Source organism: Bombina bombina, chromosome 5, assembly GCF_027579735.1.
Source record: "Bombina bombina isolate aBomBom1 chromosome 5, aBomBom1.pri, whole genome shotgun sequence".
Taxonomy (NCBI): domain Eukaryota; kingdom Metazoa; phylum Chordata; class Amphibia; order Anura; family Bombinatoridae; genus Bombina; species Bombina bombina.
This window is the reverse complement of record NC_069503.1, coordinates 405,409,697-405,433,207: the sequence shown is the minus strand read 5'-3', so window position 1 is coordinate 405,433,207 and position 23,511 is coordinate 405,409,697. Positions and strand designations below refer to the sequence as shown.

Below are 23,511 nucleotides of genomic sequence, written 5' to 3'. Positions count from 1 at the left end.
CAGAGGATTCTGTCTCAGAGATTGATGCTGATAAATCTTCATATTTATTTAAAATGGAATTTATTCGTTCTTTACTTAAAGAAGTACTAATTGCTTTAGAAATAGAGGATTCTGGTCCTCTTGATACTAATTCTAAACGTTAAGATAAGGTATTTAAATCTCCTGTGGTTATTCCAGAAGTTTTTCCTGTTCCTAATGCTATTTCTGAAGTAATTTCCAGAGAATGGGATAAATTGGGTAATTCATTTACTCCTTCTAAACGTTTTAAGCAATTATATCCTGTGCCGTCTGACAGATTTGAATTTTGGGACAAAATCCCTAAAGTTGATGGGGCTATTTCTACCCTTGCTAAACGTACTACTATACCTATGTCAGATGGTACTTCGTTTAAGGATCCTTTAGATAGGAAAATTGAATCCTTTCTAAGAAAAGCTTATCTGTGTTCAGGTAATCTTCTTAGACCTGCTATATCATTGGCTGATGTTGCTGCAGCTTCAACTTTTTGGTTGGAGACTTTAGCGCAACAAGTAACAGATCATGATTCTCATAATATTATTATTCTTCTTCAGCATGCTAATAATTTTATCTGTGATGCCATTTTTGATATTATCAGAGTTGATGTCAGGTTTATGTCTCTAGCTATTTTAGCTAGAAGAGCTTTATGGCTTAAAACTTGGAATGCTGATATGGCTTCTAAATCAACTCTACTTTCCATTTCCAGGGTAACAAATTATTTGGTTCTCAGTTGGATTCTATTATCTCAACTGTTACTGGTGGGAAAGGAACTTTTTTACCACAGGATAAAAAATCTAAGGGTAAAAACAGGGCTAATAATCGTTTTCGTTCCTTTCGTTTCAACAAAGAACAAAAGCCTGATCCTTCATCCTCAGGAGCAGTTTCAGTTTGGAAACCATCTCCAGTCTGGAATAAATCCAAGCCTTCTAGAAAGGCAAAGCCTGCTTCTAAGTCCACATGAAGGTGCGGCCCTCATTCCAGCTCAGCTGGTAGGGGGCAGGTTACGTTTTTTCAAAGAAATTTGGATCAATTCTGTTCACAATCTTTGGATTCAGAACATTGTTTCAGAAGGGTACAGAATTGGTTTCAAGATGAGACCTCCTGCAAAGAGATTTTTTCTTTCCCGTGTCCCAGTAAATCCAGTGAAAGCTCAAGCATTTCTGAATTGTGTTTCAGATCTAGAGTTGGCTGGAGTAATTATGCCAGTTCCAGTTCTGGAACAGGGGATGGGGTTTTATTCAAATCTCTTCATTGTACCAAAGAAGGAGAATTCCTTCAGACCAGTTCTGGATCTAAAAATATTGAATCGTTATGTAAGGATACCAACGTTCAAAATGGTAACTGTAAGGACTATCTTGCCTTTTGTTCAGCAAGGGCATTATATGTCCACAATAGATTTACAGGATGCATATCTGCATATTCCGATTCATCCAGATCATTATCAGTTCCTGAGATTCTCTTTTCTGGACAAGCATTACCAGTTTGTGGCTCTGCCGTTTGGCCTAGCTACAGCTCCAAGAATTTTTACAAAGGTTCTCGGTGCCCTTCTGTCTGTAATCAGAGAACAGGGTATTGTGGTATTTCCTTATTTGGACGATATCTTGGTACTTGCTCAGTTTTTACATTTAGCAGAATCTCATACGAATCGACTTGTGTTGTTTCTTCAAGATCATGGTTGGAGGATCAATTCACCAAAAAGTTCATTGATTCCTCAGACAAGGGTAACCTTTCTGGGTTTCCAGATAGATTCAGTGTCCATGACTCTGTCTTTAACAGACAAGAGATGTCTAAAATTGATTTCAGCTTGTCGAAACCTTCAGTCACAATCATTCCCTTCGGTAGCCTTATGCATGGAAATTCTAGGTCTTATGACTGCTGCATCGGACGCGATCCCCTTTGCTCGTTTTCACATGCGACCTCTTCAGCTCTGTATGCTGAATCAATGGTGCAAGGATTACACAAAGATATCTCAATTAATATTGTTAAAACCGATTGTACGACACTCTCTAACGTGGTGGACAGATCACCATCGTTTAATTCAGGGGGCTTCTTTTGTGCTTCCGACCTGGACTGTAATTTCAACAGATGCAAGTCTCACAGGTTGGGGAGCTGTGTGGGGATCTCTGACGGCACAAGGAGTTTGGGAATCTCAGGAGGTAAGATTACCGATCAATATTTTGGAACTCCGTGCAATTTTCAGAGCTCTTCAGTCTTGGCCTCTTCTGAAGAGAGAATCGTTCATTTGTTTTCAGACAGACAATGTCACAACTGTGGCATACATCAATCATCAAGGAGGGACTCACAGTCCTCTGGCTATGAAAGAAGTATCTCGAATTCTGGTTTGGGCGGAATCCAGCTCCTGTCTAATCTCTGCGGTTCATATCCCAGGTATAGACAATTGGGAAGCGGATAATCTCAGTCGCCAAACGTTGCATCCGGGCGAATGGTCTCTTCACCCAGAGGTATTTCTTCAGATTGTTCGAATGTGGGAGCTTCCAGAAATAGATCTGATGGCGTCTCATCTAAACAAGAAACTTCCCAGGTATCTGTCCAGATCCCGGGATCCTCAGGCGGAAGCAGTGGATGCATTATCACTTCCTCGGAAGTATCATCCTGCTTATATCTTTCCGCCTCTAGTTCTTCTTCCAAGAGTAATCTCCAAGATTCTGAAGGAATGCTCGTTTGTTCTGCTGGTAGCTCCGGCATGGCCTCACAGGTTTTGGTATGCGGATCTTGTCCGGATGGCCTCTTGCCATCCGTGGACTCTTCCGCTACGACCAGACCTTCTGTCGCAAGGTCCTTTTTTCCATCAGGATCTCAAATCCTTAAATTTAAAGGTATGGAGATTGAACGCTTGATTCTTGGTCAAAGAGGTTTCTCTGACTCTGTGATTAACACTATGATTAACATAGTGATTAACACTATGTTACAGGCTCGTAAATCTGTATCCAGAGAGATATATTATAGAGTCTGGAAGACTTATATTTCTTGGTGTCTTTCTCATCATTTTTCTTGGCATTCTTTTAGAATTCCGAGAATTTTACAGTTTCTTCAGGATGGTTTAGATAAAGGTTTATCCGCAAGTTCTTTGAAAGGACAAATCTCTGCTCTTTCTGTTCTTTTTCACAGAAAGATTGCTAATCTTCCTGATATTCATTGTTTTGTACAAGCTTTGGTTGTATAAAACCTGTCATTAAGTCAATTTCTCCTCCTTGGAGTTTGAATTTGGTTCTGGGGGCTCTTCAAGCTCCCCCGTTTGAACCTATGCATTCATTGGACATTAAATTACTTTCTTGGAAAGTTTTGTTCCTTTTGGCAATCTCTTCTGCCAGAAGAGTTTCTGAATTATCTGCTCTTTCTTGTGAGTCTCCTTTTCTGATTTTTCATCAGGATAAGGCAGTGTTGCGAACTTCTTTTGAATTTTTACCTAAAGTTGTGAATTCCAACAACATTCGTAGAGAAATTGTGGTTCCTTCATTATGTCCTAATCCTAAGAATTCTAAGGAGAAATCGTTGCATTCTTTGGATGTTGTTAGAGCCTTGAAATATTATGTTGAAGCTACTAAGTCTTTCCGAAAGACTTCTAGTTTATTTGTTATCTTTTCCGGTTCTAGAAAGGGCCAGAAAGCTTCTGCCATTTCTTTAGCATCTTGGTTGAAATCTTTAATTCATCTTGCTTATGTTGAGTCGGGTAAAACTCCGCCTCAAAGGATTACAGCTCATTCTACTAGGTCAGTTTCTACTTCCTGGGCGTTTAGGAATGAAGCTTCGGTTGATCAGATTTGCAAAGCAGCAACTTGGTCCTCTTTGCATACTTTTACTAAATTCTACCATTTTGATGTATTTTCTTCTTCTGAAGCAGTTTTTGGTAGAAAAGTACTTCAGGCAGCGGTTTCAGTTTGAATCTTCTGCTTATGTTTTTCATTAAAACTTTATTTTGGGTGTGGATTATTTTCAGCAGGAATTGGCTGTCTTTATTTTATCCCTCCCTCTCTAGTGACTCTTGCGTGGAAAGATCCACATCTTGGGTAATCATTATCCCATACGTCACTAGCTCATGGACTACATGAAAGAAAACATAATTTATGTAAGAACTTACCTGATAAATTCATTTCTTTCATATTAGCAAGAGTCCATGAGGCCCGCCCTTTTTTGTGGTGGTTATGATTTTTGTATAAAGCACAATTATTCCAATTCCTTATTTTATATGCTTTCGCACTTTTTTATCACCCCACTTCTTGGCTATTCGTTAAACTGAATTGTGGGTGTGGTGAGGGGTGTATTTATAGGCATTTTGAGGTTTGGGAAACTTTGCCCCTCCTGGTAGGAATGTATATCCCATACGTCACTAGCTCATGGACTCTTGCTAATATGAAAGAAATGAATTTATCAGGTAAGTTCTTACATAAATTATGTTTTTTAGGTTACGCATGCAATATGATCTAGCACAGCAAAATCAGTATGTTCATGTAGAAATGAATAATTTTGTTCTGGTAATGGCTAAAATCATAATATTAAATTCATAAATTTATTATTTTTAATATTTATTGTTTTAATGTTTATGTTTAATGAATTTAGGTGGTGCTACATCAGATAGATGGCGTTGAAACTCTTGCACAGGTAAATTAATGTGTACATGTCTAGGCGGGTTATTGAACAGGATTCTTGCTACTGTCTTGCTATACATATGTTTATTTAGAAGGTCTGTTGATATTACATACCATGAGGTAATTTTCATAATCAGATTTATAAACAATTTGTAATAGCATTAAAAAAATGATATAATATGCACAGTTTGCATACAGTTTCACTACCGGACATATTATGTTATTAAATTCTTACATAGTTTTCATTATCATATAGAAACTAAACTAGACAACTGAATTTGTAACTGATTTCATAAAATAACTGTATGTTAACATTCATTATTCAGTAGGAAAGAGTATGGGAAAAGCTAGATATAATTTTCATGTTAATAATAATCTTATTATTCTGGGTACTGATAAATGCTGGAAAATATATATGTATATTTATATGTCTATAACTAGATTTGATAATTTCATACCTATTGGTTCACTTCAGTTCTAATAGAGATAGAGGGAAGTGGATTTAGTGTAAAGGAATTTCTCTGTGAAATTGTGAAACATAAATGGCTTAGGTTTATTTAATCCACCCGCTGAAATGGAAACGGCCCTCACAGCATTAGAGCTGAATCACATAGTGATGTCTTGTAAAATAGACTCTTGAGGCAATTATATTTGAAATCTCATTTTATTTTGATGTTTTAGTAAACATATAACAATGTTTGTTTGTATAACTGTAGTTATGGTTTGGAAATAAATCCATAATCAAATAACTAATTAAATTATAATTGTTATTCAGTAATATGAGTGGTAACAAGACATTTTTTGATTTCTAATGTTTTCCCTGATTCTACTAAATCATTTTTGTATTTTTTTCAGTATATGGAGACTACCTGTGATACATACATTTTATATGGAGAAGAACATTTAAATGTGGACAAATTGATCAATATGACAAGTAAGAATACTTTCTTTTCAAATGCATTTGTTTTATTTTCTGATATTATTACAACATTAACTCATTTTATTATAGAGACACAATTTTTTGTTTGTACAGTGTGCACCAGGGCTGGCTCTATGATTGGACCAGGTGGGAGTACGGCCCAGATAGCACTTGACAGGGGAAGCACATAGGAAGAGCATATTCTGGATAATAGTGTTTTTAAAGAGAAAGTATTCTAATATGATGCCCATCTGCATGTTCTCATGTGAATTTTTAACCTTATGAACTTTATTCTCTAAAACAACTGACTCTGGTTGGGTTTAGACCTAGTGTGCAGTGAATTGGGGGACGTATTGAATGGAATATTCATATTTAATAAGGTGTTTAACTATGTATTATTATTATTATTATTATCGGTTATTTGTAGAGCGCCAACAGATTCCACAGCGCTATAAACATAGGCGGAATACAAGGCAACATTTATAGGGATCAGATGGGTAGAGGGCCCTGCCAAGAGTCGCACTGTTGTAGTCCGCTCTAAAGAAGATGATCTACAAACAGCATGGCTCTTAGGCTTACATGCAAAGGGGGTTCAAAGGGATAGCAATGGAGGAGAGGAAACGATATAAAGAAAAATGAGTGTAGGTTGTATGCATCCCTGAACAGTAGAGTCTTTAGGGAGTGCTTGAAGTTTTCAAAACTAGGGAAGAGTCTTGTGGAGCGAGGCAGAAAGTTCCACAAAATGGGAGCCAGTCTGGAGAAGTCCTGTAAGCGGGAGTGTGAGGAGGTAATAAGAGAGGAAGAGAGTAGGAGTTCATGAGCAGAGCGAAGGGGACGGGAGGGAGAGTATCTGGAGACAAGGTCTGAGATATAGTGGCGAGCAGTGCAGTTGAAGGCTTTGTGTGTCAGAGTGAGAATTTTGTGTTTAATCCTGGAAGCAAGAGGAAGCCAGTGAAAGGATTAGCAGAGAGGTGCAGCAGATGAAGAGCGACGTGTAAGAAAGATTGGCCTGGCAGAGGCATTCATTATGGATTGTAAAGGAGCTAGGTGGCAACTGGGGAGACCAGAGAGGACAGAGTTGCAGTAATCGAGGCGGGAAAGGATGAGAGAGTGGATTAAAATCTTAGTTGTGTCTTGTGTAAGGAAATGTCTAATTTTAGAGATGTTTTTAAGGTGGAAGCAGGAGGATTTAGACAAGGACTGAATGTGAGGAGTGAAAGAAAGGTCTGAGTCAAGTGTGACCCCAAGACATCGGGATAAAAAAAATAAGTGTTGCGCTAGACTATGCACTCATAGCCTCTCCTGGGGAAACCCTCCACGAGGATAACCAATCAGAAAATATACAAGCAGAGTGTTGTTACATAAGTGAAAATTAGAAAAATAAAATATTGAATGTAATAATAAATCCAATGAAGTGAATAACTTAAATTAAATCGATACATCTAAATATTATTTCTTAACCAATGATTAAAGTGTATACAAAGTGTGCTGAATAGCTACAGGGTGTCTAATATCTGCATAAGAAACAATTCCTCAAAAATGGCAGATGATAAACTATTTTGTGATAAGAATAGGATCAAAAAAGAAGATATTTAGACATTGTACAATTGCATAATATTTATTAAATATGCCATGCACATGCATGGGTTAAAAATAAAACTGATATCCTATGACCTAGTAGCGATGGTACCATAAACTTATGGGTACTGTACTGTCTATGTAACTCCTTGGTTACGATTTACTTTACCATATCACACAAATAAAGTTTTCAATATACAATAGAGAGCTTAGAACACAATAAAATATCAAAATTAGATATATTGGATAAAAGTTCAATAAAAACGTATTAGGGATGTCTCCCAGAAAACACCAAGAAAAATTACCAACATAATTTTTTTTTGTTTTTGGGTGTACCATGTGCACAGCGTTGTAAATGTTTTCTTGTAATAGCCTCCAACAATGTCATAGCGTCCAACAGCGTTATATGCTGTAAACAACAGTTGAAACAACACAGTCTTTTACAAAATTGTTGGCGTGTGGTAACCTCCATCAGCACTAAAACGTAATAGTGTGGGCTAGTTGGTGTATTATGCACATTCACTTATATGTAAATACGGAGTGGAGATCCCAGCATATACCTTCTTGCTCTTAGATGCAGGACAGGGATTACTATGACAGGGCAGCTATTGTGAAAGTTATATGCAATATACTCCTAAAGTCACAGATTGCAGTTTGAAAAAAGCTGGTACTCACTGTTACGTAATGGATGAACGTTGTCTGCAGTCAACCTCCTCTGGGCAATAGATGAAAACCTGCACTTGATTGATGAAATAACGAGTTTGGCCAAACTCTCCAGAAGGTACTGTTGGTACTGTTGCACACTGTATTAACAGGATAGATAAGTAAGTAACAAGCTGGTAAGCTTCAGTTCGTTTCACCCGTGAATGGGGCTTTCTCAAGATAATTTTACCAGCTTTTAGTGGTCACTCTAATATACCTGTGCTTGCCCTCTCATTGGTTCATTTCAAAAGGGATAGCATTAAGGTAGGTATTACTCTGTATCTTTTTAAGGAGGTAATGGGAGTCATTGGACTTGAACTTTTTTTCTTCATAATTGCTCCAAGAGTATAGAAGATTTTTAATATATGCATTTATTTGCTTATTTGTTTATGTGGAGTCCACATATGATCCAAAAGGTGGTATTTAATCTTGGTTATTATTCAAGTTGGTACAGCATTAAATAGAATATACATAATATACAAATTATAAGTTATATGAGTATATGAAAAAGCATATGAAAAAACTATTTCAGAAAAACATTTGCATAAACCTCCAAAAAATTACCCAAAGAACTCTTTGTCTAAAGGTTTTCTCTAAAGAATTCTAAAAAATCGAATTTTCAATAGTCTATACCTATTATATATGGTAGCTAAAAACCTTATTTGGTGATAGTCGACAAGAGATAGAGTGGTAAAAGCAGCATGCCTCAAACTGCAGAGAAAATGTTACTAAAAATATTGATGTCACCAACATATACCTCTAAGGATTAATATCAGCATAGAGACAGAAGATGTATTTACATATAGAACAGAAACATCATGTGTGAAATTTATTATTTTTAAATGTTGGTTCAGTACAGAGAGAGATGAAAATATATAATAGAGGGGAATAATGAAAATATGGACAATAATGATCATGACACACGAGAAGACAATGTTACTAATGATCAGAGCTACAACAGGCCAGACAATAATGTTAAAAATAAGACCAACTACAATTATCGAAATGAGAGACATCAAAATGGGAAAAAAACAGAATATAACATTTAACAACAATATGAAGAAACCCCATGGCAAAATAGACAAAGAGGTCCAAGACGTGAGTTTGGCCATTATGAATGGCGACAAACAGGTGAATCACATAACAGTAATAGGAACTCATATAGGGATTATGAGAGACATGAGACAAGAAGATATTATCTAAATAATAGAGGTAGAGATAGGGATTTATCATACATCAATAGATATGAAGAAAGACATGTACCTCATTATAGACGTGACCAACAATTTGACAGACAACAAAGATATTATTACCCCAATCAATATGGGCATTGGTATCATGATCACCGCAATAATGGGTATCAATACAACAGATATTAGTCTAACAACCACCATAACAATGGGTATCAATAAAACAGAGATCAGGACAATGAATATTCAAATAACAGGTATACAGAGAGAGAAAATAATAAGTTGCATATTGACACACAAAATAGATTCTTACCTTTGGAGACTAACACAAGAGATCTCACTACTGAAGAACACTCTTTTTTAGCCAACAGCCCTCTCAAAGAGGGCACCTTAAGAGATCTACTAGGATCAGAGAGAAAAGGGGGGAATGGAAGAAAAAGAGGATTTGAGGAAAGAGAGGAGGAAGGTCTAGGGCAAGAGTCAAAGACACAAATAGAAGTAGAGAAATCAGGAGTTTTTAATATAAGTTCCGTCCCCCTTAGTCAAGACAAAACAAGGGTTCTCAGTAGGGATGGGCGAATGTTTCGCAACATTCGAAAAACGGCACGAATTTTAACACATTCGTTCGTTCGAATCGAATTTCGAATGTTTACATAACATTCTAACATTCGATTTTCGAATGTTCGGTTTTCGAATTTTACGATTACATTCGAAAATATTCGAATTCGAAAAATTCGAATTTAGATTGTAATAGTATTTCTAATGCTTTTTCTTTAAATGTAATATTCGAATTATGCAATATTCGAATTCGAAAAATTCGAATTTAGATTGTAATAGTATTTCTAATGCTTTTTCTTTAAATGTAATATTCGAATTCTGCAATATTCGAATTCGAAAAATTCGAATTTAGATTGTAATAGTATTTCTAATGCTTTTTCTTTAAATGTAATATTCGAATTATGCAATACGTGTATTCGAATTCGAAAAATTCGAATTTAGATTGTAATAGTATTTCTAATGCTTCTTCTTTAAATGTAATATTCGAATTATGCAATATTCAAATTCGAAAAATTCGAATTTAGATTGTAATAGTATTTCTAATACTTTTTCTTTAAATGTAATATTCGAATTATGCAATACGTGTATTCGAATTCAAAAAATTCGAATTTAGATTGTAATAGTATTTCTAATGCTTTTTCTTTAAATGTAATATTCGAATTATGCAATACGTGTATTCGAATTCGAAAAATTCGAATTTAGATTGTAATAGTATTTCTAATGCTTTTTCTTTAAATGTAATATTCGAATTATACAATACGTGTATTCGAATTCGAAAAATTCGAATTTAGATTGTAATAGTATTTCTAATGCTTTTAAATGTAATATTCGAATTATGCAATATTCGAATTTGAAAAATTCGAATTTATATTCGAATTTGAAAAATTCGAATTTATATTCGAATTTGAAAAATTCGAATTTATATTCGAATTCGAAAAATTTGAATTTCGAATGTAGACATTCAATATAATTATAAACATTCGAATTCGAAAGTGACATTCGAAAACTGTAAATAACATTCGATTTTCGAATTTTTAAGAATATTCGTTCTTATCGACATTCGAATTTAGAATTCGAATTTCGGTAATAACATTCGTTCTACATTCGAAATTCGAAAATTTGCACATTCGCCCATCCATAGTTCTCAGCCTAGGTGTAACTTTTGCACCTATATATGTTGGTGACATCAATATTTTTAGTAACTTTTTCTCTGCATTTTGAGGCATGCTGCTTTTACCACTCTATCTCCTGTTGACTATCACCAAATAAGCGGCTAGATTAGGAGTTGTGCGTTAGGGTCAAAAAGCAGGGTTAAGAGGTCCTAACGCTGCTTTTTAACGCCCGCTGGTATTACGAGTCTTGAAATGACAGGCTCACTGCTCACTTTTTTGGTCAGACTCGAAAATACCGCGAATCCACTTACGTCAATTGCGTATCCTATATTTTCTATGGGACTTGCATAATGCCGGTATTACGAGTCTAACCAAAAGTGAGCAGTACAGCCTCTCCTGTCAAGACTGATACCGCATTTAACCCCTTAACGACCGAGGACGTGCAGGGTACGTCCTCAAAAAAAAAAGCAGTTAATGCCTGAGAACGTACCCTGCACGTCCTCGGTTTGGAAAGCAGCTGGAAGCGATCCTGCTCGCTTCCAGCTGCTTTCCGGTTATTGCAGTGATGCCTCGATATGGAGGTATCCTGCAATAACTTTTTTAAGCCATCCGGTGCAGAGAGAGCCACTCTGTGGCCCTCTCTGCACCGGAGATCGGTGGCTCCCTGCGTTGGTGGGTGGGAGCCGGACCGGGAGGCGGGTGGCGGCCATCGATGGCCCTGGTTATGTGCAGGGCGGGGATGAGCGGGGGCGCGCACGGACGGGCGGGGGCGGGCGCGTGCATGGGGAGGGAGCGGGTGGGAACCGCTACACTACAGAAAATGTGTTAATACAAAATGTTTAAATGGCTTAATATTTAAAAAAAAAAAAAAGATCAGCAAGGTGGTGGGGGTTTGTCTGTGTGGGGGGGGAAGCTACACTACAGAAAAAGCCAAATAAATATAAAAAAAGCACTTTTATTTTGCAAACTGGGTACTGGCAGACAGCTGCCAGTACCCAAGATGGCCCCCAATGAGGCAGAGGGGATGGTCAGAGAGCGGTTTTGGGGGGGATCAGGGAGGTTGGGGGCTAAGGGGGGATCCTACACCCTAGCATATGTAAATATGCTAAAAAAAAAATATATTTTTTTTTAATAAACCCTTTTATTTTAGTACTGGCAGACTTTCTGCCAGTACTTAAGATGGCGGGGACAATTGTGGGGTGGGGGAGGGAAGGGAGCTGTTTGGGAGGGATCAGGGGGTGGGATGTGTCAGGTGGGAGGCTGATCTCTACACTAAAGCTAAAATTAACCCTGCAAGCTCCCTACAAACTCCCTAATTAACCCCTTCACTGCTAGCCATAATACACGTGTGAGGCGCAGCAGGATTTAGCGGCCTTCTAATTACCAGAAAGCAACGCCAAAGTCATATATGTCTGCTATTTCTGAACAAAGGGGATCCCAGACAAGTATTTACAACCATTTGTGCCATAATTGCACAAGCTGTTTGTAAATTATTTCAGTGAGAAACCTAAAATTGTGAAAAATTTAACTTTTTTTTTCAATTTGATCGCATTTGGCGGTGAAATGGTGGCATGAAATATACCAAAATGTGCCTAGATCAATACTTGGGGTTGTCTACTATACTACACTAAAGCTAAAATTAACCCTACAAGCTCCCTAAAAGCTCCCTAATTAACCCCTTAACTGCTGGGCATAATACACTTGTGGTGCGCAGTGGCATTTAGCGGCCTTCTAATTACCAAAAAGCAACGCCAAAGCCATATATGTCTGCTATTTCTGAACAAAGGGGATCCCAGAGAAGAATTTACAACCATTTATGCCATAATTGCACAAGTTGTTTGTAAATAATTTCAGTGAGAAACCAAAAGTTTGTGAAAAAATTTGTGAAAAAGTGAACGATTTTTTGTATTTGATCGCATTTGGCGGTGAAATGGTGGTATGAAATATATCAAAATTGTCCTAGATCAATACTTTGGGATGTCTACTAAAAAAAAATATATACATGTCAAGGGATATTCAGGGATTCCTGAAAGATATTAGTGTTCTAATGTAACTAGCGCTAATTTTGGAAAAAAGTGGTTTGGAAATAGCAAAGTGCTACTTGTATTTATGGCCCTATAACTTGCAAAAAAAGCAAAGAACATGTAAACATTGGGTATTTCTAAACTCAGGACAAAATTTTGAAACTATTTAGCATGGGTGTTTTTTGGTGGTTGTAGATATGTAACAGATTTTGGGGGTCAAAGTTAGAAAAAGTGTGTTTTTTTCAATTTTTCCTCATATTTTATATTTTTTTTTATAGTAAATTATAAGATATGATGAAAATAATGGTATCTTTAGAAAGTCCATTTAGTGGCGAGAAAAACGGTATATAATATGTGTGGGTACAGTAAATGAGTAAGAAGAAAATTACAGCTAAACACAAACACAGCAAAAATGTAAAAATAGCCTTGGTCCCAAACGGACAGAAAATGGAAAAGTGCTGTGGTCATTAAGGGGTTAAAAGTCAGTAGTTAAGAGTTTTATGGGCTAACGCCGTAGTATAAAACTCTTAACTAAAGTGCTAAAAAGTACACTACACCCATAAACTACCTATTAACCTCTAAACCAAGGCCCCCCCACATCGCAAACACTAAATAAAAATGTTTAACCCCTGATCTGCCGGACATCGCCACTACTATAAAAATATATTAACCCCTAAACCGCCGCCCCCTCGCAAACACTAGTTTAATTTTATTAACCGCTAATCTGCCACCCCCAATGTCGCCACAACTATATTAAAGTTATTAACCCCTGGAGGGCGGAGCCAACTGCCGAAGCTACAGGACGTACTATCTTAGAGCTCCTAAAACTCGATCTTTAAAAGACTATATCTCTTGTTAAGTGTGTTCAGTCCACGGGTCATCCATTACTTATGGGATATATTCTCCTTCCCAACAGGAAGTTGCAAGAGGATCACCCAAGCAGAGCTGCTATATAGCTCCTCCCCTCACATGTCATATCCAGTCATTCTCTTGCAACCCTCAACAAAGAAGGAGGTCGCGAGAGGAGCTGGAGTTTTTACTTAACTATTAACTATTCTTCAATCAAAAGTTTGTTATTTTAAATGGCACCGGAGTGTGCTGTTTTTCTATCTCAGGCAGTATTTGGAAGAAGAAACTGCCTGCGTTTTTTATCTATGATCTTAGCAGGCGTAACTAAGCTCCACTGGCTGTTCTCGACATTCTGAGGAGTGGGGTAACTTCAGACTGGGAATAGCATGCGGGGTCCTCCGCAAATGAGGTATGTGCGGTACTTTATTTTCTGGGAATGGAATTGACTAAGAAAATACTGCTGTTACCGTATGATGTAAGTACAGCCTTAAATGCAGTAGTAGCAACTGGTATCAGGCTGATAAATGTATGCGCAGTCGAGTTATATTCTAGGGACTAGAATTTGACTGAGAAAATACTGTTAACACTGAAATAATACTTAAGCCTTCTCTGCAGTGGTAGCGACTGGTAGCAGGCTTAGTGATAGCTTTGCGTGACATTGAAAAATGTTGTTTTTTAATAAAACGTTTACTGGCATGTTATTCATTTTTTTGTGAGGTACTTTGGTGATAAATCGCTTTGGGCATGATTTTTTCCACATGGCTAACATATTTTTCTGCATGGAAACCGTTATATCAGGGCTCCCACTGTTGTGATTGGAGTGGGAGGGTTTTAGCGCCTTGTTGCGCAGTTTAAATTATTGCACAGTCTTCTGCTTCTTCCTCCTTGATCCAGGACGTCTCTAGAGAGCTCAGGGGTCTGCAAATTTCATTTGTGAGGGAGGTAATCTGTCACAGCAGATCTGTGACAGTGTGCTGACTGTGATTAAAAGCGTTAAATCTTAATTGATATCTGTTTTATCCGTTTTGGGTATCGAGGGGTTAATCATCCTTTTGCTAATGGGTGCAATCCTCTGCTAATAGTACACTTCTTGTTAAGAATTGTTTAATTATATCTGTATTTTTGAAGCGCTGCAGCGTTTTTTATATTGCTTGTAAAACTTATTGAAAGTGATTTCCAAGCTTGTTAGTTTCATTGCTAAGTCTGTTTTAAACATGTCTGATTCAGAGGAAACTGTTTGTTCATCATGTTCAAAAGCCAATGTGGAGCCCAATAGAACGATGTGTACCAATTGTATTGATATTGCTTTGAATAAAAGTCAATCTGTACCGATAAAGAAGCTATCACCAGACAACGAGGGGGAAGTTATGCCGCCTAACTCTCCTCACGTGTCAGTACCTGCGTCTCCCGCTCGGGAGATGTGTAGGATTGAGACACCTAGTACATCTAGGCCCTTACAAATCACTTTACATGATATGGCTAATGTTATGAAAGAAGTATTATATAATATGCCCGAATTAAGGGGCAAAGGCGATAGCTCTGGGTTAAGGACAGAGCGCGCTGATGACACGAGAGCCATGTCTGATACTGCGTCACAACTTGCAGAACATGAGGACGGTGAGCTTCATTCTGTCGGTGACGGTTCTGATTCGGGGAGACCGGATTCAGAAATTTAAAATTTTAAATTTAAGCTTGAGAACCTCCGTGTGTTACTAGGGGAGGTATTAGCGGCTCTGAATGATTGCGACACGGTAGCAATTCCAGAGAAATTGTGTAGGTTGGATAGATACTATGCGGTACCGGTGTGTACTGACGTTTTTCCTATACCAAAAAGACTTACAGAAATTATCAGTAAGGAGTGGGATAGACCCGGTGTGCCTTTTTCCCCTCCCCCGATATTTAGAAAAATGTTCCCTATAGACGCCACCACACAAGACTTATGGCAGACGGTCCCTAAGGTGGAGGGAGCAGTTTCTACGTTAGCCAAGCGTACCACTATCCTGGTGGAGGATAGCTGTGCTTTCTCAGATCCAATGGATAAAAAATTAGAGGGTTATCTTAAGAAAATGTTTGTTCAACAGGGTTTTATATTGCAGCCTCTTGCATGCATTGCGCCTGTCACGGCTGCAGCGGCATTCTGGTTTGAGTCTCTGGAAGAGGCGATTCGCACAGAGCCGTTGGATGAGGCCTTGAGCAAAGTTAGAACCCTTAAGCAAGCTAATGCGTTTGTTTCAGATGCCGTAGTACATCTAACCAAACTTACGGCTAAAAATTCCGGATTCGCCATACAGGCGCGCAGAGCGCTCTGGCTTAAATCCTGGTCAGCGGATGTAACTTCCAAGTCTAAACTACTTAACATTCCTTTCAAAGGGCAGACCTTATTCGGGCCCGGCTTGAAGGAAATTATTGCTGACATTACGGGAGGTAAGGGCCACGCCCTTCCTCAGGACATGGCCAGACCAAAGGCCAAACAGTCTAATTTTCGTGCCTTTCGTAACTTCAAGGCAGGAGCAGCATCGACTTCCTCCGCTCCAAAACAGGAAGTAACTACTGCTCGTTACAGACAAGGTTGGAAAGGCAACCAGTCATGGAACAAGGGCAAGCAGGCCAGAAAGCCTACTCCCGCCCCTAAGACAGCATGAAGTCAGGGCCCCCTATCCAGAGACGGATTTAGTGGGGGGCAGACTTTCTCTCTTTGCCCAGGCTTGGGCAAGAGATGTGCAGGATCCCTGGACGTTAAAGATTATATCTCAGGGATACCTTCTGGATTTCAAATCCTCTCCTCCACAAGGGAGGTTCCATCTTTCGAGGTTATCGACAAACCTAGTAAAGAGAGAGGCATTTCTACAATGTGTACAAGACCTCTTAATCATGGGGGTGATCCACTCAGTTCCGCGATCGGAACAGGGACAAGGATTTTACTCAAATCTATTTGTGGTTCCCAAAAAAGAGGGAACCTTCAGACCAATCTTGGACTTAAAGATCTTAAACAAATTCCTAAGGGTACCATCGTTCAAGATGGAAACCATTCGAACCATCCTACCCATGATCCAAGAGGGTCAATATATGACCACGGTGGACTTAAAGGATGCTTACCTTCATATACCGATTCACAAAGATCATTATCAGTACCTGAGGTTTGCCTTTCTAGACAGGCATTACCAGTTTGTGGCTCTTCCCTTCGGGTTAGCCACGGCCCGAGAATTTTTACGAAGGTTCTGGGCTCACTTCTGGCGGTACTAAGACCACGAGGCATAGCGGTGGCTCCGTACCTAGACGACATTCTGATACAAGCGTCAAGTTTTCAGAATGCAAAGTCTCATACAGAGATAGTTCTAGCATTTCTGAGGTCGCATGGGTGGAAAGTGAACGTGGAAAAGAGTTCTCTGTTACCACTCACACGGGTTCCTTTTCTAGGGATTCTGTAGAGATGAAGATTTACCTGACGGAGTCCAGGTTATCAAAGATTCTCAATGCTTGCCGTGTCCTTCATTCCATTCCAAGCCCATCGGTAGCTCAGTGCATGGAGGTAATCGGCTTAATGGTAGCGGCAATGGACATAGTGCCATTTGCGCGCCTGCATCTCAGACCGCTGCAACTATGCATGCTCAGTCAATGGAACGGGGATTACTCAGATCTGTCCCCTTTGCTAAATCTGGACCAGGAGACCAGAGATTCGCTTCTCTGGTGGTTGTCACCGGTTCATCTGTCCAAAGGAATGACCTTTTGCAGGCCAGATTGGACAATTGTAACAACGGATGCCAGCCTTCTAGGCTGGGGAGCAGTCTGGAATTCCCTGAAGGCTCAGGGATCGTGGACTCAGGAGGAGAAACTCCTCCCAATAAACATTCTAGAATTAAGAGCAATATTCAATGCTCTTCTGGCTTGGCCTCAGTTAGCAAAGCTGAGGTTCATCAGATTTCAGTCGGACAATATCACGACTGGGGCTTACATCAATCATCAAGGGGGAACCAAAGATAAGTCTCAAAGATAATTCGCTGGGCAGAGTCTCACTCTTGCCACCTGTCAGCGATTCACATCGCAGGCGTAGAGAACTGGGAGGCGGATTTCCTAAGTCGCCAGACTTTTCATCCGGGAGAGTGGGAACTTCACCCGGAGGTATTTGCTCAACTGATTCATCGTTGGGGCAAACCGGATCTGGATCTCATGGCATCTCGCCAGAAAGCGAAGCTTCCTTGTTACGGATCCAGGTCCAGGGACCCGGGAGCAGTGCTGGTAGATGCATTAGCAGCCCCTTGGGTTTTCAACATAGCTTATGTGTTTCCACCATTTCCGTTGCTACCTCGGCTGATTGCCAGGATCAAACAGGAGAGGGCATCGGTAATTCTGATAGCGCCTGCGTGGCCACGCAGGACCTGGTATGCAGACCTAGTGGACATGTCGTCCTGTCCACCATGGTCTCTTCCTCTGAGGCAGGACCTTCTAATTCAGGGTTCTTTCAACCATCCAAACCTAATTTCTCTGAGGCTGACTGCCTGGAAATTGAACGCTTGATTCTATCAAAGCGTGGGTTTTCGGATTCGGTTATTGATACATTAATACAGGCTCGGAAACCTGTGACAAGAAAAATTTACCATAAGATATGGCGTAAATATTTATATTGGTGCGAATCCAAGAGTTACTCATGGAGTAAGGTTAGGATTCCTAGGATATTAGCTTTTCTACAAGAGGGTTTAGAAAAGGGTTTATCCGCTAGTTCGCTAAAGGGACAGATTTCAGCTCTGTCTATTCTTTTACACAAACGTCTGGCGGAGCATCCAGACGTCCAGGCCTTTTGTCAGGCTTTGGCTAGAATTAAGCCTGTGTTTAAAGCTGTTGCTCCTCCGTGGAGCTTAAACTTGGTTCTTAAAGTTCTTCAGGGTGTTCCGTTTGAACCCCTTCATTCCATTGATATTAAGCTTTTATCTTGGAAAGTTTTGTTTTTGATGGCTATTTCCTCGGCTCGAAGAGTCTCTGAGTTATCTGCCTTACATTGTGATTCTCCTTATCTGATCTTTCATTCAGATAAGGTAGTTCTGCGTACTAAACCTGGGTTTTTACCTAAGGTTGTTTCTAACAGGAATATCAATCAAGAGATTGTTGTTCCATCATTATGTCCTAATCCTTCTTCAAAGAAGGAACGTCTTTTGCATAATCTAGACGTGGTCCGTGCTCTGAAGTTCTACTTACAGGCAACTAAAGATTTTAGACAAACTTCTTCTCTGTTTGTCGTTTACTCTGGACAGAGGAGAGGTCAAAAGTCTTCGGCTACGTCTCTCTCTTTTTGGCTTCGTAGCATAATACGTTTAGCCTATGAGACTGCTGGACAGCAGCCTCCTGAAAGAATTACAGCTCATTCCACTAGAGCTGTGGCTTCCACCTGGGCCTTTAAGAATGAGGCCTCTGTTGAACAGATTTGCAAGGCTGCAACTTGGTCTTCACTTCATACTTTTTCCAAATTTTCCAAATTTGACACTTTTGCTTCTTCGGAGGCTGTTTTTGGGAGAAAGGTTCTACAGGCAGTGGTTCCTTCTGTTTAATGATCCTGCCTTGTCCCTCCCATCATCCGTGTACTTTAGCTTTGGTATTGGTATCCCATAAGTAATGGATGACCCGTGGACTGAACACACTTAACAAGAGAAAACATAATTTATGCTTACCTGATAAATTTATTTCTCTTGTAGTGTGTTCAGTCCACGGCCCGCCCTGTCTTTTTTGAGGCAGGTTCTAAATTTTAAATTATAACTCCAGTCACCACTGCACCCTATAGTTTCTCCTTTCTCGTCTTGTTTCGGTCGAATGACTGGATATGACATGTGAGGAGAGGAGCTTTATAGCAGCTCTGCTTGGGTGATCCTCTTGCAACTTCCTGTTGGGAAGGAGAATATATCCCATAAGTAATGGATGACCCGTGGACTGAACACACTACAAGAGAAATAAATTTATCAGGTAAGCATAAATTATGTTTTTATGACACCCTATGAATCTACATTTCTATATACTGGGTACTTGCCACGTTCTAGGACATGGACTGTGAAGTCTGGGATTAAGGTAGCGAGCTGAGATCATGGCTAAGTTTCCGCCACCATATCTAAAACTACCTACGCAGCATCTTGGCAGACGGAGAAATTCCTCTGACATTCTTTTCTACAACATTCTAATGGAGCAACAAATTCATCTGGCCCTACAAGCCTTAATGTCCTCTTTGGACTATCACCAGCAAGCTCTTGTTGCTGAATTGAAAGCTGCAAAGGCCCCATTTCAACACTCTACTCTGACAAGAGAAGCGCTAGGGGAGACCAACTAGCTGGAAACGAACATCCCACGATACAATATAGCCCTACCCCGTGAGTCTGTGGATCAGTCTCCAGTAGGCAAAGAGGATTTTATCCCACGGATAACAGAACAGATGGAAGTAACCCCGCAGGACAGTACCTTGCAGCCCTTTCTGGTCCTCACAGAGTCGGAGCAACGGAGCGAAACATGGCTTGAGGTACCGCTGATACAGCGGCTCAGATCGATCAGAAAACGAAGTCTGCAGCTAATAGTATATGCCTACTCTAATGCCTCTGGGGTCCCTCTGCAGATGCTGGGGTCGGGTGGAGTGAGACGGCTGAACCGGGAGCTGAGCGGAACATGCGGCGCTTAAGATACCCAGTACTGCAGAAGTCCGTACAAAAGAAGTCTACGCACAAAGGAACTAAGGCCCGATCTAAACCCAGCACCAAACACCTCAACCCATCTACGCGGAGATCTGACTATCTCACTAACAGTTTGCCTAGCAGCGTCGACCTGTTTGTACAGCTGCTGGGTCCGTCTGCTGATTTTTTCATCAGCTCACTTGATCAGCCTACACAGCGAAGATTCTCTTCTCCTATTCCAACCAGACTAGATCAGCAACACAGAAGCGGTGTGGGTTAGAGATCACAGCCCGGACAGTCTCTCACAGGACAGTTCATGTCACTAATTAGAGAGCAGCCCTAATGGACATAGCAACAATTAACCTATCACCTTAAAACAGATATGGACTAACAACTTATGATAAACGCTGAATTTGAGGGAAGCCCCTGCTAGCTCTGGTTGACCCCTACCACATGTATACAAGTTTAAGTTTATTGTAATGAACTGCCTGAGTTTTGTTTCCCCTTTTCTCTTCTTTCCTGTCCCTCATAGAGGTATCTGGTTTTGGTATTTCATTTATGGTTGCCATGACGCTCACTTACACTGCTGAATAGATAAGTTTTGTTTAGTTGTACCGTTGCTCCTTCAGAAGGAAACGAAAGGTGCAGTTTACCCCAGCCTGCATGTTATTGGCACAATTTAATTTAGATGTTAAAGATCTAGGCACCTCTGTTCAATTTTTCACATTATCTTAGCCCTCTTACACATCATCTGCACATAAACAGTAAGACATCTTTCCCCCACACTTTACTTTCCAAAATCGGTGCATCAATATCTGGTCCAATTAACTCCAAGCCCAGTACGCAGTTTAGTTGAAAACTCCAACACATAGTATTCCCTAGGTACCTGAATCCTTTATGCATAAAAGAACATAGGGGCATAGCGCGGGACGTGGTTATTTCACAATATCTCATATCAATCACACACGTTACCCCCCCTGACTAGGTACCTATGACTGCACCCTACGGCTCTACTATGATTGGCTCCGCCCTCCTCCTTTTCTCACCTTTCCCCCACCCATCTTCCCCATAACTCGAGTGGCTCTTGCCCACTGCAACACCTTTTCTTCCCCACTCTTTGTGACCCACCTGTGGTCAATACACATACTAAAATATAAAATGAAGTTTTATCTTAGTAAGCCCAAACCTATATATGACACCTCACTAGACATGACATATGCTCCCGTTTGTTTTGATTGGCCTTTTAGTATTAATATTGTTATGATTCTCTTCACACGCCCTAACATTCATGTCGCAATTAGATGCTCAGAACCGCTATCCCCCTTCTTGCTGCATTGATAACTTGTCTGTAACAATATTATGTGTTATATTCTGACGTTAACATCATTATTGGGCAAATTTTGTATTTTATTTCTCTATGAAACTTCAATAAAAATTGTTAAATAAAAAAAAATAAAAAATTATTAACCCCTAAATCTAAGTCTAACCCTAACACCCCCTAACTTAATATATAATTTAAATAAATCTAAATAAAATTACTACAATTCACTAAATGATTCCTATTTAAAACTAAATACTTACCTATAAAATAAACCCTAAGATAGTTACAATATAACTAATAGTTACATTGTAGCTAGCTTAGGGTTTATTTTTATTTTACAGGCAAGTTTGTATTTATTTTAACTAGGTAGAATAGTTATTAAATAGTTATTAACTATTTAATAGCTTCCTAGTTAAAATAAATGCAATAGTTACAATTAAACCTAACACTACACTATAATTAAATAATTCCCTAAACTAAATACAATTAATTACAATTCTAAAAAATTAAAGTACTAAACCCCCCCCACTAAATTACAGAAAATAATAAAATAATTACAAGTTTTTTAAACTAATTACACCTAATCTAATCGCCCTAATAAAATAAAAATCCCCCCAAAATAATAAAAATCCCTACCCTATACTAAATTACAAATAGCCCTTAAAAGGGCCTTTTGCGGGGCATTGTCCCAAAGTAATCAGCTCTTTTACCTGTAAAAAAAAGTACAGTATCCCCCCCAACATTAAAACCCACCACCCACACACCCAACCTTATTCTAAAACCCACCCACCCACCCAAAACTGAAGAATGAAGGTTCCTTTAAATGACGTCATCCAAGATGGCGTCCCTTGAATTCCGATTGGCTGATAGAATTCTATCAGCCAATCGGAATTAAGGTAGAAAAAATGATATTGGCTGATTCAATCAGCCAATAGGATTGAGCTGGCATTCTATTAGCTGATTGGATAAGCCAATAGAATGCAAGCTCAATCCTATTGGCTGATTGCATCAGCCAATAGGATTTTTTTCTACCTTAATTCCGATTGGCTGATAGAATTCTATCAGCCAATTGAAATTCAAGGGACGCCATCTTGGATGACGTTATTTAAAGGAACCTTCATTCTTCAGTTGGACTTCGTTAGAAGAGGATGCTCCGCATCGGATGTCTTGAAGATGGAGCCGCTTCGCGTCAGATGGATGAAGATAGAAGATGCTGTCTGGAGGAAGACTTCTGCCTGTCTGGAGGACCTCTTCTGGCCGGCTTGGATGAAGACTACTGCCCGTCTGGAGGACCACTTCGCCTGGCTTCGTGGAGGACTTCGGCCCGGCTGGTTGGAGACTTCTCAAGATAGGGTGATCTTCAAGGGGCTAGTGTAAGGTTTTATTAAGGGGGATTGGGTGGGTTTTAGAGTAGGGTTGGGTGTGTAGGTGGTGGGTTTTAATGTTGGGGGGGGTATTGTACTTTTTTTTTTACAGGTAATAGAGCTGATTACTTTGGGGCAATGCCCAGCAAAAGGCCCTTTTAAGGGCTATTTTTAATTTAGTATAGGATTGGGCTTTTTATTATTTTGAGGGGGCTTTTTATTTTATTAGGGGGATTAGATTAGGTGTAATTAGTTTAAAAAATTGTAATTATTGTATTATTTTCTGTAATTTAGTGTTTTTTGTTTTTTTCGTACTTTAGATAATTTTTTTCAATTGTATTTAATTGTATTTACTTTAGGTAATTAATTTAATTATAGTGTAGTGTTAGGTGTAATTGTAACTTAGGTTAGGATTTATTTTACAGGTAAATTTGAATTTATTTTAACTATCTAGATATTAAATAGTTAATAACTATTTAATAACTATTGTACCTAGTTAAAATAAATACAAAGTTGCCTGTAAAATAAAAAAAATTCCTAAGCTAGCTATAATGTAACTATTAGTTATATTGTAGCTATCTTATGGTTTATTTTATAGGTAAGTATTTAGTTTTAAATAGGAATAATTTAG

The 23,511-nt window shown here is 39.1% G+C and overlaps 1 protein-coding gene across 1 annotated transcript in view; it reads left to right on the top strand.

Annotated features, from left to right (window-relative positions):
- The window catches only part of NEK10 (NIMA related kinase 10), a 1,556,164-nt gene that overhangs the window by 121,634 nt on the left and 1,411,019 nt on the right, over positions 1 to 23,511 (top strand). The window contains exons 5-6 of the mRNA XM_053715742.1: positions 4,594 to 4,635; positions 5,478 to 5,556. Of these exons, the coding sequence (XP_053571717.1) occupies positions 4,594 to 4,635; positions 5,478 to 5,556 (121 nt within the window). The remainder of the gene's footprint in view (positions 1 to 4,593; positions 4,636 to 5,477; positions 5,557 to 23,511) is intronic.